This window comes from Bubalus kerabau, chromosome 10 (assembly GCF_029407905.1).
Source record: "Bubalus kerabau isolate K-KA32 ecotype Philippines breed swamp buffalo chromosome 10, PCC_UOA_SB_1v2, whole genome shotgun sequence".
Lineage (NCBI taxonomy): Eukaryota > Metazoa > Chordata > Mammalia > Artiodactyla > Bovidae > Bubalus > Bubalus kerabau.
Window position 1 is genome coordinate 84549894 of NC_073633.1, and position 15699 is coordinate 84565592.

At 41.9% G+C, this 15699-nt stretch overlaps 1 protein-coding gene across 1 annotated transcript; it reads left to right on the forward strand.

Annotated features, from left to right (window-relative positions):
- The first annotated feature begins 4658 nt into the window (after positions 1 to 4658).
- Positions 4659 to 9671, forward strand: LOC129622126 (translation machinery-associated protein 7-like). Its single transcript, XM_055539019.1, has 2 exons — positions 4659 to 4666; positions 9237 to 9671. The coding sequence occupies exons 1-2, from the start codon at positions 4659 to 4661 to the stop codon at positions 9502 to 9504; spliced, it is 276 nt and encodes a 91-aa protein (XP_055394994.1). The 3' UTR covers positions 9505 to 9671.
- Positions 9672 to 15699: the final 6028 nt, after the last annotated feature.

Here is a 15699-nt window from a genome sequence, read left to right on the forward strand (position 1 = left end):
ACCCCCCCCCCCCCACACACACACCGGATGTGGGCAGTGTCCAGGAAGGGGACATGATCTGGGTGAGGGCTCTGTGTTTAGTGAAGGCATGCTCTAGAGAGAGACTCAGCTGTGAACTATCAGCTATGCTCCCAGCATCTAGGGGGATGGAGGCTTTGTTTCCTTTTTGTTTCTGTTTATTTAATTATTTTTGGCTGCGCTGGGTCTTCCTCGCTGCCTGTGGGCTAGTCTCTAGTTGTGGTGCGAGGGTTCTCACTGTGGTGGCTTCTCCTGTTGGGGAGCACAGGCTCCAGGGCTCAGTATCTGTGGTGCATGGCTTAGTTACCCTGCGGCATGTGGTTATCTTCCTGGACTAGGGATAGAACCTGTGTCCCTTGCATTGGCAGGTATATTCTTAACCACTGGACCCTCAGGGAAGTCCAGGTCTTCATTTCTGAAATGAAGACTCTGGTTGGCACCCCACAGCATCTACTGTACTGATATATAGGTCAGAGAAAAGAGTAGCGCTCATTTAAAGAAATTTTACTTGTCAATTAAGATAGGACATAGTACCCAACAGACCACTTTGCAAAAGGTATTAATAGGAAATTTGCAGAAGAAATAAAAATGGTCTATACACCTTAGTAATAATCAGGAAACTACAAATCAAAACAAGATGCCATAATGTAATTTTTCAGTCATCAGATTGTCAAAAATTAGATTGCTTAACAAATTTTGGCAAAAGTCTATGAAATAGATATTTTTATATACTGCTGGTATGAGCAGAAGAAATGGAGAAGCCAATTGTACTCAGAGATTTACTTCTTACTATCTGTGGTAACATTACTAGTAGTTATTTTTTATAAGAAATAAAAATAAATACTAACATTACGACACATAAACATTATTCCTTATGTGTGAAGAGGCATTGTTTGTACTAGGAAAGAATTGGAAACAACCTACAAGTCCATCAGCTGGGGAAAACTAAATGATCTTTGGTGTAATCACACAATGAATTAGTACACTTGCATTTGGGATAATTACTCCTAAAAATAATTGCACACACACACATACGCATACGCTATATGTATATATTCATATAAATTGATGAGTTGCAGAATGATAAATATGTGCAGGTGATAAGATTCATATTAAAAAATTATACACACATGTAACATGATATCATATATCTTCTATGGGTACATATATAAGTATACAAATGCACGGGAAAAGGTCTAAAACCAAATGCAATGAACACACAAGAGAAATTGCTCTTTAAGAATTGATGGAAAATAATATTTCAATTTTATTTGGAAATTAAAAATTAGTAGTTTCAGCAGATGCTGTTGGCTACTGCAGTCACTGTGGCCCTGATTAGCCTATTGCAGTGTTCTCAGCCCTGGAAAGTCAAAGTGAAGTCTCTTAGTTGTGTCCAACTCTTGAGCAACGTTATGGACTGTAGCCCACCAGGCTCCTTCGTCCTTGGGATTTCCCAGGCAAGAATACTGGAGTGGGTTGCCATTTGCTTCTCCAGGGGATCTTCCCTACCTAGGGATCAAACCCGGGCCTAACTACATTTTATTTTTTTAAAAAATATTTATTTAACTGGTCTGGGTCTTAATTGTGGCATGTGGGATCTACTTCCCTGATCAGGGATCAAACCTGGAGCCCCCTGTGTTAGGAGTACAGAGTCTTAGCCTCTGAACCAAGCACCAGGGAAGTCCTGACCCTAGCTGTATTTTATAACATATAAAATGCCAATATCTGGGGCTGTGAACCGCTGCTCCAAGACAATCATGGTGAGCACATTTCTCTTGCAAGTGACTGACTGTGAAAACCACATGTGCCTCAATCATGGGATGTGGAAGCTTCTAGGAGAGGCCTTCCTCATTGATCAAAAAGTGAGACACATGAAGAAATTTTCTGTCTTTTTCTGCTAGACATTGTCATGGCCGAATGTTGCATCTCAATCTATAACAATTACCTTGAGTCATAAGTGGAGCTGAGTGAGGACTTTAAGAGGTGAGATGGGGAGGGTGGAAGGGAGGCTCAAGAGGGAGGGGATGTACATATTAGCTGATTCAAGTTGTTGTACAGTAGAAGCTGACACAACATTGTAAAGCAATTATCCTCTAATTAAAAATTTTTTTAAATGTATAATTTGAAAAAGATAAGTGGAGCTGAGCTGGCCCAAAGACCAAGCTCACATGCTGAAGATAGTAGAGGGAAAGAAAAAAAGAAGCTGGGTTGCTGACAGTAAAGTGCTGCTGCTGCTGCTGCTGCTAAGTTGCTTCAGTCGTGTCTGACTCTGTGCAACCCCATAGACGGCAGCCCACCAGGCTCCACCGTCCCTGGGATTCTCCAGGCAAGAACACTGGAGTGGGTTGCCATTGCCTTCTCCAATGCATGAAAGTGAAAAGTGAAAGTGAAGTCGCTCAGTTGTGTCCGACTCTTTGAGACCCCATGGACTGGAGCCCACCAGGCTCCTCCGTCCATGGGATTTTCCAGGCAAGAGTACTGGAGTGGGGTGCCATTGCCTTCTCCAACATAACACCATAAATTGTCTTTATTATTGAAGTCTATGTCCTAACTGACGGAGAAGGCAATGGCACCCCACTCCAGTACTCTTTCCTGGAAAATCCCATGGACAAGGGAGCCTGGTAGGCTGCAGTCCATGGGGTCGCTGAGAGTCGGACACGACTGAGCAACTTCCCTTTCACTTTTCACTTTCATGCATTGGAGAAGGCAATGGCAACCCACTCCAGTGTTTTTGCCTGGAGAATCCCAGGGACAGCGGAGCCTGGTGGGCTGCTGTCTATGGGGACGCACAGAGTTGGACATGGCTGAAGCGACTTAGCAACAGCAACAGCAATGTCCTAACTGACACTATAGTATTATGTTGAGCCATATAAAATTGCTGACAATAAAAGTGTTAGTCGCTCAGTTATGTCCTACTCTTTTGTGACCCCATGGACTGCAGCCCACCAGACTCTTCTGTCCATGGAATTCTTCAGGCAAGAATACTGGAGTGGGTAGCCATTCCCTTCTTCAGGAGATCTTCTCAACCCAGGGATAGAACCCAGGCCTCCTGAGTTCTATGCTTTACCATCTCAGCCACCTATTTTTTAACCTACTTTTTTCCATCGTCACTGCTGATCTAAGGCGGATGCCTCCCTGAGTTACTTTTATCACCTTTAACTTCCTTCTGTTTCATTGTATTTTTCTCCACTCCAAAGATCTGTCATCTTTCATTGATTTTAGTATCCACAGTGATAACTTATCTAACATCCTAGCACAGAACCTTAATAGCTCTGTTTTATTTTTACAGGTATACATCCAAGTTTTAACCTGTATGAACAATCTATTTTTTCTACTTGATATCTTTTAGCCAAAATAAGCAGCAGAAAAGATTATAAAACATCATGTGCAATTTATTCTGATAGAGGGAGTAAATTAGCTGTTGGAACAACAACGCTAAATGTTGGCAGCTTAATGCTTGCTCATAGTCCAATGTGGGGATGTGAGTGGGAGGGTGGTTCTGCTCCGCATGGCTTTCATTTCAACACAATCATGAATTATGTGGCTGTAATCATCGAATATTTTTCATTCTAATGGCAGTAGTTATTTAACTGAAGGATCAAATACAAAATATACTTGTATTCAAAATATGTGCAATTTAAATACATTTTCATAAAATGTAAATTGAAATAAAAAATTTTTAATGTCAGTTTATTTTCTAAAATATTTAAATTAACTATTAAAATTAAAGACAAAATACATTATCACTATGAACATCAACATTTTAAATCAAAATTTTGTAAATAAAGCTAAATTTTTGTCTTTAAAATTTTAAATATTTCTATGAATTTTTATGAAAATAAAACTATTCACAATTCTAATGTTCTGATCTGAATGTTCAATGTCCATTTAGCTGCCACTGTAAATCATGGCTATCATACTTCATGCATGCTTCCTCTACACTGACATGTCTATCAGTTTAAAACTAATATAAATTGATTATTATTTAGCCTCCATTATACAAGTGTTGCAAACACATGTGTATTAGAATATGGAGAGATGAGAAAATAGAAACTCAGTACTACTAAAAATGATACCTATTTTTATGCAAGTGTTCATTATAATCATGCTGAGAAAGAATTTGACAAGTTAATTAATTTGTCTTGTCCCCAGTTGCTTCCTCTATTCAAATTCTTCCCGGACTCAGAAGCAACAGCACAATCTACATACCTTCAGAACATTTGGATGTAGTCAAGCTGTATTTTCCTGGGGCTTAAACAGTGCTTGTCATGGGAGCCAATGTCTAGGGAATCAGGTAGTATATAATGTCAGAAATGAACACTAAGAACCTCAGTAAAGAGATGTCCACATATTCTTATATACATTTTCTTGTATATGCTTGTGAAATGTAGGGCTTTTAAAAGTGAGTGACTAAGAAAAGGAGCCCTTCCACAGTATAGGCCTGACATGGTTGTTAGACCCTGGTAATTCCCAGAAAAGAGGCTCCTTTCCTGTGCCAGGGCACATGTCTATCTTGGAGGTTTAATGTTGATCTGGCATGAAAGAAAGATTGAATGTTTACTGGACACAATAGAATTCTGCCTCATAAAGTTTCTGAGAGAGTATGATTACAGAGCAACCATCACAACTCAAATAACAACATGGTACTGTAGGAAGACCAAGGGAAGAGTGTGATGATTGTGGGTATACATGGGCTGCCCAAAGCACAATTATTTGAAAATGTCCACTCAGACGCAGTTCCCTGATCTCTGCACTGACCTGTCCCTCCATCCCCTTCATCTCCCTTTACCATGACAAGAACCACCCCTGGGCACTTTCTCATCACATGAACTTGCTGTGTCTCAAATATCTTAACTTCCAGCATTCCACTCCAACCACAACCTTCTACTCCTCCAACTTTCTCCTGCCAATTCCGTGTCCCATTATCACCCTCTCTGGCAAAGGCTAGACGAATACAGCTGCCTGAGTTCTACATGCCAAGAGTGCTGCTGGAGAAAATAATTCAGCCTGGCAGACTGGAGCCACTGTCAGTCACTGGTCCTCAAGGTCAACTTGGCTTTCAGTGCTACTGGACTACCTGTTCTTCCACAGTCAACGATGGATCCAGGGATGCTTATACAGTTCACGGGATCATCTTTAAAAGTTCAGTTCAGTTCAGTCACTCAGTCGTGTCCGACTCTTTGCGACCCCATGAACCGCAGCGCACCAGGCCTTCCTGTCCATCACCAACTCCCAGAGTCCACCCAAACCCATGTCCATTGAGTCGGTGATGCCATCCAACCATCTCATCCTCTGTCATCCCCTATCCTCCTGCCCTCAATCTTCCCAGCATCAGGGTCTTTTCAAATGAGTCAGCTCTCTGCATCAGGTGGCCAAAGTACTGGAGTTTCAGCTTCAACATCAGTCCTTCCAGTGAACACCCAGGACTGATCTCCTTTAGGATAGACTGGTTGGATCTCCTTGCAGTCCAAGGGACTTTCAAGAGTCTTCTCCAACACAACAGTCAAAAGCATCAATTCTTCGGCGCTCAGCTTTCTTTATAGTCCAACTCTCACATCCATACATGACTACTGGGAAAACCATAGCTTTGACTAGACAGAACTTTGTTGACAAAGTAATGTCTCTGCTTTTTAATATGCTATCTAGGTTGGTCATAACTTTCCTTCCAAGGAGTAAGCGTCTTTTAATTTCATGGCTGCAATCACCATCTGCAGTGATTTTGAAGCCCCCCCAAAATAAAGTCTGCCACTGTTTCCACTGTTTCCCCATCTATTTCCCATGAAGTGATGAGACCAGATTCCATGATCTTCGTTTTCTGAATGTTGAGCTTTAAGCCAACTTTTTCACTCTCCTCTTTCACTTTCATCAAGATGCTCTTTAGTTCTTCTTCACTTTCTGCCATAAGGGTGGTGTCATCTGCATATCTGAGGTTATTGATATTTCTCCCGGCAATCTTGATTCCAGTTTGTGCTTCCTCCAGCCTAGAGTTTCTCATGATGTACTCTGCTGCTGCTGCTAAGTTGCTTCAGTCGTATCTGACTCTGTGAGACCCCAAAGACGACAGCCCATCAGGCTCCACCTTCCCTGGGATTCTCCAGGCAAGAACACTGCAGTGGGTTGCCATTTCCTTCTCCAATGTGTGAAAGTGAAAAGTGAAAGTGAAGTCGCTCAGTCTTTGACTTAGCGACCCCATGGACTGCAGCCTACCAGGCTCCTCTGTCCATGGGATTTTCCAGGCAAGATGTACTCTGCATTGAAGTTAAATAAGCAGGGTGACAATATATACAGCCTTGACATACTCCTTTTGCGATTTGGAACCAGTCTGTTGTTCCATGTCCAGTTCTAACTGTTGCTTCCTGACCTGCATACAGGTTTCTCAAGAGGCAGGTCAGATGGTCTGCTAATCCCATCTCGTGAAGAATTTTTCACAGTCTGTTCTGATCCACACAGTCAAAGGTTTTGGCATAGTCAATAAAGCAGAAATACATGTTTTTCTGGAACTTTCTTGCTTTTTCGATGATTCAGAAGATGTTGGCAATTTGATCTCTGGTTCCTCTGTCTTTTCTATATCCAGCTTAAACATCTGGAAGTTCATGGTTCACGTACTGTTGAAGCCTGGCTTGGAGAATTTTGAGCATGACTTTGCTAGCGTGTGAGATTAGTGTAATTGTGCGGTAGTTTGAGCATTCTTTGGCATTGCCCTTCTTTGGGATTGGAATGAAAACTGACCTTTTCCAGTCCCGTGGCCACTGCTGAGTTTTCCAAATTTGCTGGCTTACTGAGTGCAGCACTTTCACACCATCATCTTTTAGGATTTGAAATAGCTCAACTGGACTTCCATAACCTCCACTAGCTTTGTTCGTAGTGATGCTTCCTAAGGCCCACTTGACTTTGCATTCTAGGATGTTTGGCTCTAGGTGAGTGATCATACCATCATGATTATCTGGGTCATGAAGATCTTTTTTGTACAGTTTCTTCTGTATATTCTTGCCACCTCTTCTTGATATCTTCTGCTTCTATTAGGTCCATACCATTTCTGTCCTTTATCGAGCCCATCTTTGCATGAAATGTTCCCTTGGTATCTCTAATTTTCTTGCAGAGTCTCTAGTCTTTCCCATTCTACTATTTCCCTCTATTTCTTTGCACTGATTACTGAGGAAGGCTTTCTTATCTCTCCTTGCTATTCTTTGGAACTCTGCATTCAAATGTGTTTATCTTTTCTTTTCTCCTTTGCTTTTTGCTTCTCTTCTTTTCACAGCTATTTGTAAGGCCTCCCCAGACAGCCATTTTGCTTTTTTGCATTTCTTTTTCTTGGGGATGGTCTTTCTATCTGTCTCCTGTACAATGTCACGAACCTCCATCCATAGTTCATCAGGCACTCTGTCTATCAGATCTAGACCCTTAAATCTATTTCTCACTTTCACTGTATAATCATAAGGGATTTTATTTAGGTCATACCTGAATGGTCTAGTGGTTTTCCCTACTTTCTTCAATTTAAGTCTGAATTTGGCAAGAAGTTCATGATCTGAGCCATAGTCGGCTCCCGGTCTTGTTTTTGCTGACGGTATAGAGCTTCTCCATTTGGCTGCAAAGAATATAATCAATCTGATTTCTGTGTTGGCCATCTGGTGATGTCCATGTGTAGAGTCTTCTCTTGTGTTGTTGGAAGAGGGTGTTTGCTATGACCAGTGCATTCTCTTGGCCAAACTCTATTAGCCTTTGCCCTGCTTCATTCTGTACTCCAAGGCCAAATTTGCCTGTTACTCCAGGTATTTCTTGACTTCCTACTTTTGGATTCCAGTCCCCTATAATGAAAAGGACATCTTTTTTGGGTGTTAGTTCTAGAAGGTCTTGTAGGTCTTCATAGAACTGTTCAACTTTAGCTTCTTCAGCGTTACTGGTTGGGGCATAGACTTGGATTACCGTGATATTGAATGGTTTGCCTTGCAAATGAATAGAGATCATTCTGTGGTTTTTGAGATTGCATCCAAGTACTGCATTTCGGACTCTTTTGTCGACATGATGGCTACTCCATTTCTTCTAAGGGATTCCTGCCCACAGTAGTAGATACAATGGTCATCTGAGTTAAATCCACCCATTCCAGTCCATTTTAGTTCGCTGATTCCTAGAATGTTGACGTTCACTCTTGCCATCTCCTGTTTGACCACTTTCAGTTTGCCTTGATTCATGGACCTAACATTCCAGGTCCCTATGCAGTATTGCTCTTTACAGTATTGGACCTTGCTTTTATCTTTAAAAGAGAATACAAAATTACAGATACAGGGGACATCATTGGTGGTTCAGTGGTTTAAGACTTTGCCTTCCAATGCAGGGGGTGAGGGTTCGATCCCTGGTCAGGAAGCTAAGACCCCCAAATGCCTTGTAGCCAAAAAGCAAAAACATAATCAGAAACAATATTGTAACAAATTCAATAAAGACCTTAAAAATGGTCTACATCAAAAATCTTAAAAAAAAAATACATATACAAAATTAGGTACACAGGTGGCATTGATTTAAAATGAGGACCCCCCCCCCCTCCCAAATCATGAGTAATTGGAGCTGTGAGAATTCAAAATCGTCTGATATCTTTAGGCAATTTGATAGCAATACTTGCATAAAAATGCCTTCTTAAAGTAGTCTGGCTTCCTCTCCCCACTTAACTCCCCTCCCCAATTCCCAGCAACTCCTGTAACTCTCAGGGGCCCAAGTGAACATCAAGAACTTAATTGTAAAAACAGCCCTTAGGTTACAATATGAAGAGGTTCACATCCTCTCTGTATTTTTAAGCCACTTCACAAAGCAGCTCCCTTGAATTAGTAACAGGTGATTTCTCCTCTGATTTCATGGAGAACATGGAAGCCAGCAGTCCTAACTACTTCAACTTTCTGCTACCACGCTAGCAAACTTACCTATATCCCATTCGTATATCTTCCTTTCTACTTTTCATGGTAAAAGAGGTGTTACTCCCTCTATTGTTTAATTTTCATATTGAAAAATTCTCTGAACATTTGTCTCCTTCTTTCATCAAAGATTAAGTTTCTGTTTGTGTTTGTTGCCCTCCTTCGCTCTTTGGGGGTGGTTTATGAGAGTAAATAGAGCCACGTGCAAACAAGAGATCAACACTTGTTCCCTTAGTTTCTGTGAACTGCATTCCTAGTTCTCCTCCCCTCTCTGGAGCTTCTTTCCAGGTTCTTCCTCTTCCTGCCCTTAAATTGTAGACCTCCTGCACTTCCGGTGGCAGAGTCTGGGGAAAGGGCGGCAGGTGCGGTGTGGGGCCACGAAGGTGGCAAGAAGAAGACGCTGCAGCTGCCCAGGAAGCAAGCCCAGGGAATGGATGAGGAAGATAAGGCATTCAAGCAGAAACAGGAGGAGCAGAGGACATTTGAGGAGCTGAAAGTGAAGGCCATGGGGAAAAGGTCCCTAGCCTCAGGTGGAATTAAGAAATCTGGCAAAACAAGCTGTTCCTTGTGCCTGAGGAAATTATGATCTTTAATTCCATCTTTTTTAAAACACCTGGGTTCCCTGCCAAAACATTTGTTGCCACCTATAGCTAGAATGAAGTTTTGTCTTGAAATCTATTGTACTTTTGCTATGCTATGCTAAGTCACTTCAGTCGTGTCCGACTCTGTGCGACCCCATAGACGGCAGCCCACCAGGCTCCCCCGTCCCTGGGATTCTCCAGGCAAGAACACTGGAGTGGGTTGCCATTTCCTTCTCCAATGCATGAAAGTGAAAAGTGAAAGTGAAGTTGCTCAGTCGTGTCCGACCCTCAGCGACCCCATGGACTGCAGCCTAACAGGGTCCTCCATCCATGGGATTTTCCAAGCAAGAGTACTGGAGCGGGGGTGCCATTGCCTTAAGAACAAGCTTTTGTTAAAAAAAAAAAAAAGTAAAAATAAAAAAATTGTAGATAACCTCAGGCCACCATTAGATCATTTATTTATTTAAAAAAGTATGCACGATGGTCCAGGATTGTTGCCAAGTATGGGTGATAGGAAGTGAACAAGGGACATGCTGTTTCTGCTCTTACTACAGGGACACGTGGCAGAAGTGCCCATGCTTGTCTGCGGTGGGGTGAAGAGATCGGAGGTGTCCTAAGCCACGTGCCATGTGTTTAGCAAGACTTGTTCACCAGGTGAAGAGAAGGTAAAAAGACATCAGGCAGGAGGCTCACAGGGGGCAAAGAATGGTCACATCTGAGAAGCTGAAAGAAGGGAGTGGGGATGGAAGGTGAGAAATGGGACGTAGGTAAGGATCCAATAGGGCTTCCTTGGTGGCTCAGTGGTAAAGAATCCTCCTGCCAATGCAGGAGACAGAGGTTTGATCCCTGGGTCAGGAAGATCTGCCGGAGAAGGAAATGGCAACCCACTTCAGCATTCTTGCCTGGGGAATCCCAAGAACAGAGGAGTCTTGCAGGCCATGGGATTGCAAAAGAGAGAGTCAGACATGACTTAGCAACTAAACAACAACGATGAGGGTCTAATAAGGATGGGCCTTGTGAGCCCTGTTGAGGATTTGAAGTTTATTCTGAGGGCTACAGACAGCCTCAACTACCATCCAAATTTGGTAAAATCTCTGCTGCTCCTCCTCCCCCTGCCCCAACTAACCTGTGCTCCATTCTGCAGCCAAAGTGACCTTAAAATTAAAGACACAGCATGTCATTCTCTTGTTTAGAACATTCTGATGCCTTTGTATTATTCAGTGGGTTAAATCCCGAACTCTTTAACAAGCTTATAAGACCCCACATCACCAGGTCAAAGCATGCTGACCTGGAAAGTTCTTTGATTTCTCTCATTGAGGTGCTCTGTTGTTTCTGGACCCCAAGACAAATTGTTTATCCTGCCAGGAACCTTTCTCCAGCTATTTGTGTGTTGAGCATCACATTTGCTGGGAAACCTCCATTGACTGCTCCCTAGTCTATATCTAGGACTCCTCCCGTGCGCTCTCATTTATACTTGGACATCCTCTCAATATTTAATACATAAGACTTATAACAAGTGACTGGGCATCTGCTATGACTCTAAAAACTCTAGCATACAGCTCACAATATAACCTTGATATTTGTTGGATAAATAAGTGAATAAAAAATGAAATAGGGGATGTAGTCAACATGTTCTGTGATTGCTTCTACTTCTGAAAAATACATTCTCTGTAGGTGCTGTCTGATACAGGTGACTTAGGAAGAGTTGAACAATTTACTTCTAACAAGACAGTGGGAGTCAAATTTCTACTCTTTGAGTTCCTATTTCCATTAAATTGAAGTAACTGCTATGTTGGATTTTTTTCCTCAGCTCAAATGTTCTCAATATATCAACACAGAAATGAAAAGTATCTCCTCAGCTTTTCTTTAAATATGTTCAATCTTGCCCATTTTCTCTATAAAGTACTTTTCTCTATAAAGTCTTTTTCTCTCTGAGGAAATGATTTCTATTCAGGTTTCAGTTTGAGTTCACTCAGAGAGTCCAACTCTCTGTGACCCCATGAACCGCAGCACGCCAGGCCTCCCCGTCCATCACCAACTTCCAGAGTACACCCAAACCCATGTGCATTGAGTTGGTGATGCCATCCAACCATCTCATCCTCTGTTGTCCCCTTCTCCTCCTGCCCTCAATCTTTCCCAGCATCCGGGTCTTTTCAAATGAGTCAGCTCTTCCCATCAGGTGGCCAAAGTATTGGAGTTTCAGCTTCAACATCAGTCCTTCCAGTGAACACCCAGGACTGATCTCCTTTAGGATGGACTGGTTGGATCTCCTTGCAGTCCAAGGGACTCTCAAGAGTCTTCTCCAACACCACAGTTCAAAAGCATCAATTCTTCAGTGCTCAGCTTTCTTTACAGTCCAACTCTCACATCCATACATGACTACTGGGAAAACCATAGCCTTGACTAGACGGACCTTTGTTGGCAAAGTAATGTCTCTGCTTTTGAATATACTATCTAGGTTGGTCATAACTTTCCTTCCAAGGAGTAAGCCTCTGTTAATTTCATGGCTGCAGTCACCATCTGCAGAGATTTTGGAGCCCAGAAAAATAAAGTCTGCCACTGTTTCCACTGCTTCCCCATCTATTTCCCATGAAGTGATAGGACCGGATGCCATGATCTTAGTTTTCTGAATGTTGAGCTTTAAGCCAACTTTTTCACTCTCCACTTTCACTTTCATCAAGATGCTCTTTAGTTCTTCTTCACTTTCTGCCATAAGGGTGGTGTCATCTGCATATCTGAGGTTATTGATATTTCTCCCGGCAATCTTGATTCCAGCTTGTGCTTCCTCCATCCCAGAGTTTCTCGTGATGTACTCTGCATATAAGTTAAATAAGCAGGGTGACAATATACAGCCTTGACATACTCCTTTTCCTATTTGGAACCAGTCTGTTGTTCCATGTCCAGTTCTAACTGTTGCTTCCTGACCTGCATACAGGTTTCTCAAGAGGCAGGTCAGGTGGTCTGGTATTCCCATCTCTTGAAGAATTTTCCACAGTTTATTGTGATCCACACAGTCAAAGGCTTTGGCATAGTCAATAAAGCAGAAATACATGTTTTTTCCTGGAACTCTCTTGCTTTTTCGATGATCCAGCGTATGTATGTTCCTTAAGTAAACTATTCCCATTGGTTCGAACCAATTAAAAAATTCAGCTAAAACTGATTGATAGCCCATCACATGCCAGGCTCAGTCCTGGGGATATAAATAAGTCATTTGACCTTACCGTTATCTGACCGGCTTACAGCCTGGAAAGAACCTCTTGAACAGATAACTTAAAAATGTTTCACTTTCTCAACTATTTCTGGTTCAGGACATGCTTTATACTATACAGTTTAATTTAAAATAATATTTATGTACTGGTAAGCAGTGCACAAGTAATTTGTAAGTGAACTTGAAGATGAGAAAAGATGACCCTGGCTTCCAGGAGCTTATGGTCTATGAAGAAACAAAATGACAAGGAAAAATTGACTGTCAGCTCAGGGAACGTAGAGGGGTGGGAAGGGTGGCAGGTGGGAGGGAGGTTTCAAAGGGAGGGGACATATTACACCTATAACTAATTCATGTTGATGCATGGCAAAAATGAAACCAATATTTGTATAGCTTTATCTTTCAATTAAAAATAAAGAAATTAAAAAAACTGAATGTCAGGAAGGCAGACTAGGGGAGCTTTAAGAGACACAGGGTTAAATGAGTAACAGCACACATCCTTCGGGGAAGGGCAGAGACAGAAGTTGCCTAGTCACTCGGTCGTGTCTGACTCTTTGTGACCCCATGGACTTTAGCCCACAAGGCCTCAGTCCATTGGATTCTCCAGGCAAGAAAACTGGAGTGGGTTGCCATTTCCTTCTCTGAGAGAAGGAAGTGGGGAACCAGGAAACAAAAACTTCTCAGCACAACTGGTATTTGGAAAGGGCCCTGAAGTACCGATAAAATTGATGTAGGTACCTTATGTAAGTGGAATCATGTATTATTTATTCTCTGTCCTTTTGCATCTGGCTTAGATTTCACTTAGCGTAATGAAAAGACAGTTTTTATGTAGTCAAATGTATGCTTATGGGTTTTTAAAATATGGGCTTCCCTGGTGGCTCAGATGGTAAAGAATCCACCTGCCATGCAGGAGACCCAAGTTTGATCCCTGGGTTGGGAAGATCCTGTAGCAAAAATAAAAGGACTACCGAAAGTTGGAAAAACATGTTTGCAACATATATGACAAACAAAGATCTAATTAATTGAGATGTAAGGTAGAAGGGTGATTACCAGGGACTAGGGGTGGTCGAGGAGGGATAGAGGGTTAGTGGTGAATGGGTACAGGGTCTCAGTTTGGGAAGATGAAAACGTTATGGAGAGGGATGGTGGTGATGGTCGCAAACAATGTGAATGCATTCAATGCTACTGAACTGCACACTAAAAAATGGTTAAAACGGGAACTTATGGTTACCAGGGGGAAGGGAGTTAGGGAGTTGGGGATGGTCATGTACACACTGCTATATTTATAAAGGATAACTAACAAGGACCTACTGTATAGCACACAGAACTCTGCTCAATGATATGTGGCAGCCTGGATGGGAGGGGGTTTGGGAGAGAATGGATGCATGTATACATATGGCTGAGTCCCTTAAGCTGTTCAACTGAAACTATCACAACATTTTTAATCAACTCTACTCCAATACAAAATAAAGAGTTCCAAAGAAACAAAATGGTTAAAATTATGAATCTTTTTGTTAGGGACATTTTAATCACAATAACAGCTAAAAAACTTCATGGAAAATAGATGGGGAAACACTGGAAACAGTGACAGATTTTCTTGGGCTCCAAAATAACTACAGACAGTGACTGCAGCCATGAAATTAAAAGACGCTTACTCCTTGGAAGAAAAGCTGTGACAAATCTAGACAGCGTATTAAAAATCAGAGATATTACTTTGCTGACAAATGTCCATATAGTCAAAGCAATGGTTTTACCAGTAGTCATGTACGGATGAGAGATCTGGACAAAAAAAACTGCTGAGCACCAAAGAATTGATGCCTTCGAACTGTGGGGCTGGAGAAGACTCTTGAGAGTCTCTTGGAAAGTGAGAAGATCAAACCAGGCAATCCTAAAAGAAATCAACCCTGAATATTCATTGGAAGGACTGATGCTGAAGCTGAAGCTCCAATACTTTGACCACCTGATCTGAAGAGCTGACTCAATGGAAAAGATCATGATGCTGGGAAAGATTGAAGGCGGGAGGAGAAGGGGACGACAAAGGATGAGACAGTTGGTAGGCATCACCGACTCAATGGACATGAGTTTGAGCAAGCTCTGGGAGATGGTGAAGGACAGGGAAGTAAGCCTGGTGTGCTGCAGTCCATGGGGTCACAAAGAGTTGGACACAACTGAGCAACTGAACAACAATAATTAAATGTTTCAAGGATTCTGGAACTTACATCTGCTTAGAAAGACTTCCCATGCTTGAAGATCATAGAAAAGTTATTTTTTCTAGAAGTATTTTGTCTGTTAATATGGAGTTGATTGGAGGTGCAACTTTTAGATAGGTGTTTGAGATGAAGAAAATAGGCTTCTGCAACAGTCAGAGGAGGAAGTGACAAGGACCTGAAGTAAGGTGATGAAGGGCCAGGTTCTTCAGTTGGGAAAGCAGGATAGGAGGTCTTGGCTTTCAACAGGATATATGCTTGATGCATGGTAGGTACTTGAATATTTATTGAATGATGAGGGAAAAGAAAGAGTCAATACAGAGAACTCCTGAGGTTTCTAACCCAGGCGGCATTCACAATAGTAATACTAATACTAATTAATTGACGATACTAATATTCATTGAAGGAGGAAGGTTTGTGGGTAGAAGAGGATTGTGTTCCATTTTGAACATGCTAATATTTTTAGGGGCAGTTCAGCCATCCGGGTGAGTTTCAGAAAAGAATCAAAGATGGATCTGATGTGGAAAAAACTTAAGGAAGGCAAATTTGGTTTATAACTTGCTGATGAAGATGATTGCTTCATCTTCATCATCAGCTTCATGCCAATGAAGATGATTGCTGAAGCTATAGGATTATTCAGGAGAGTATATGAGTGTCAAGGAAGAATGGATGAGACCTTGAAGGATTTTAGTCCTTCAGTGGGATGAAGAGGAAGTATAGCCAGAGCAGCAAATAATTTGTAGATAAGGCACTTGAAGTCGGTTTGAAGGGAATTCCCTGGTGGTCCA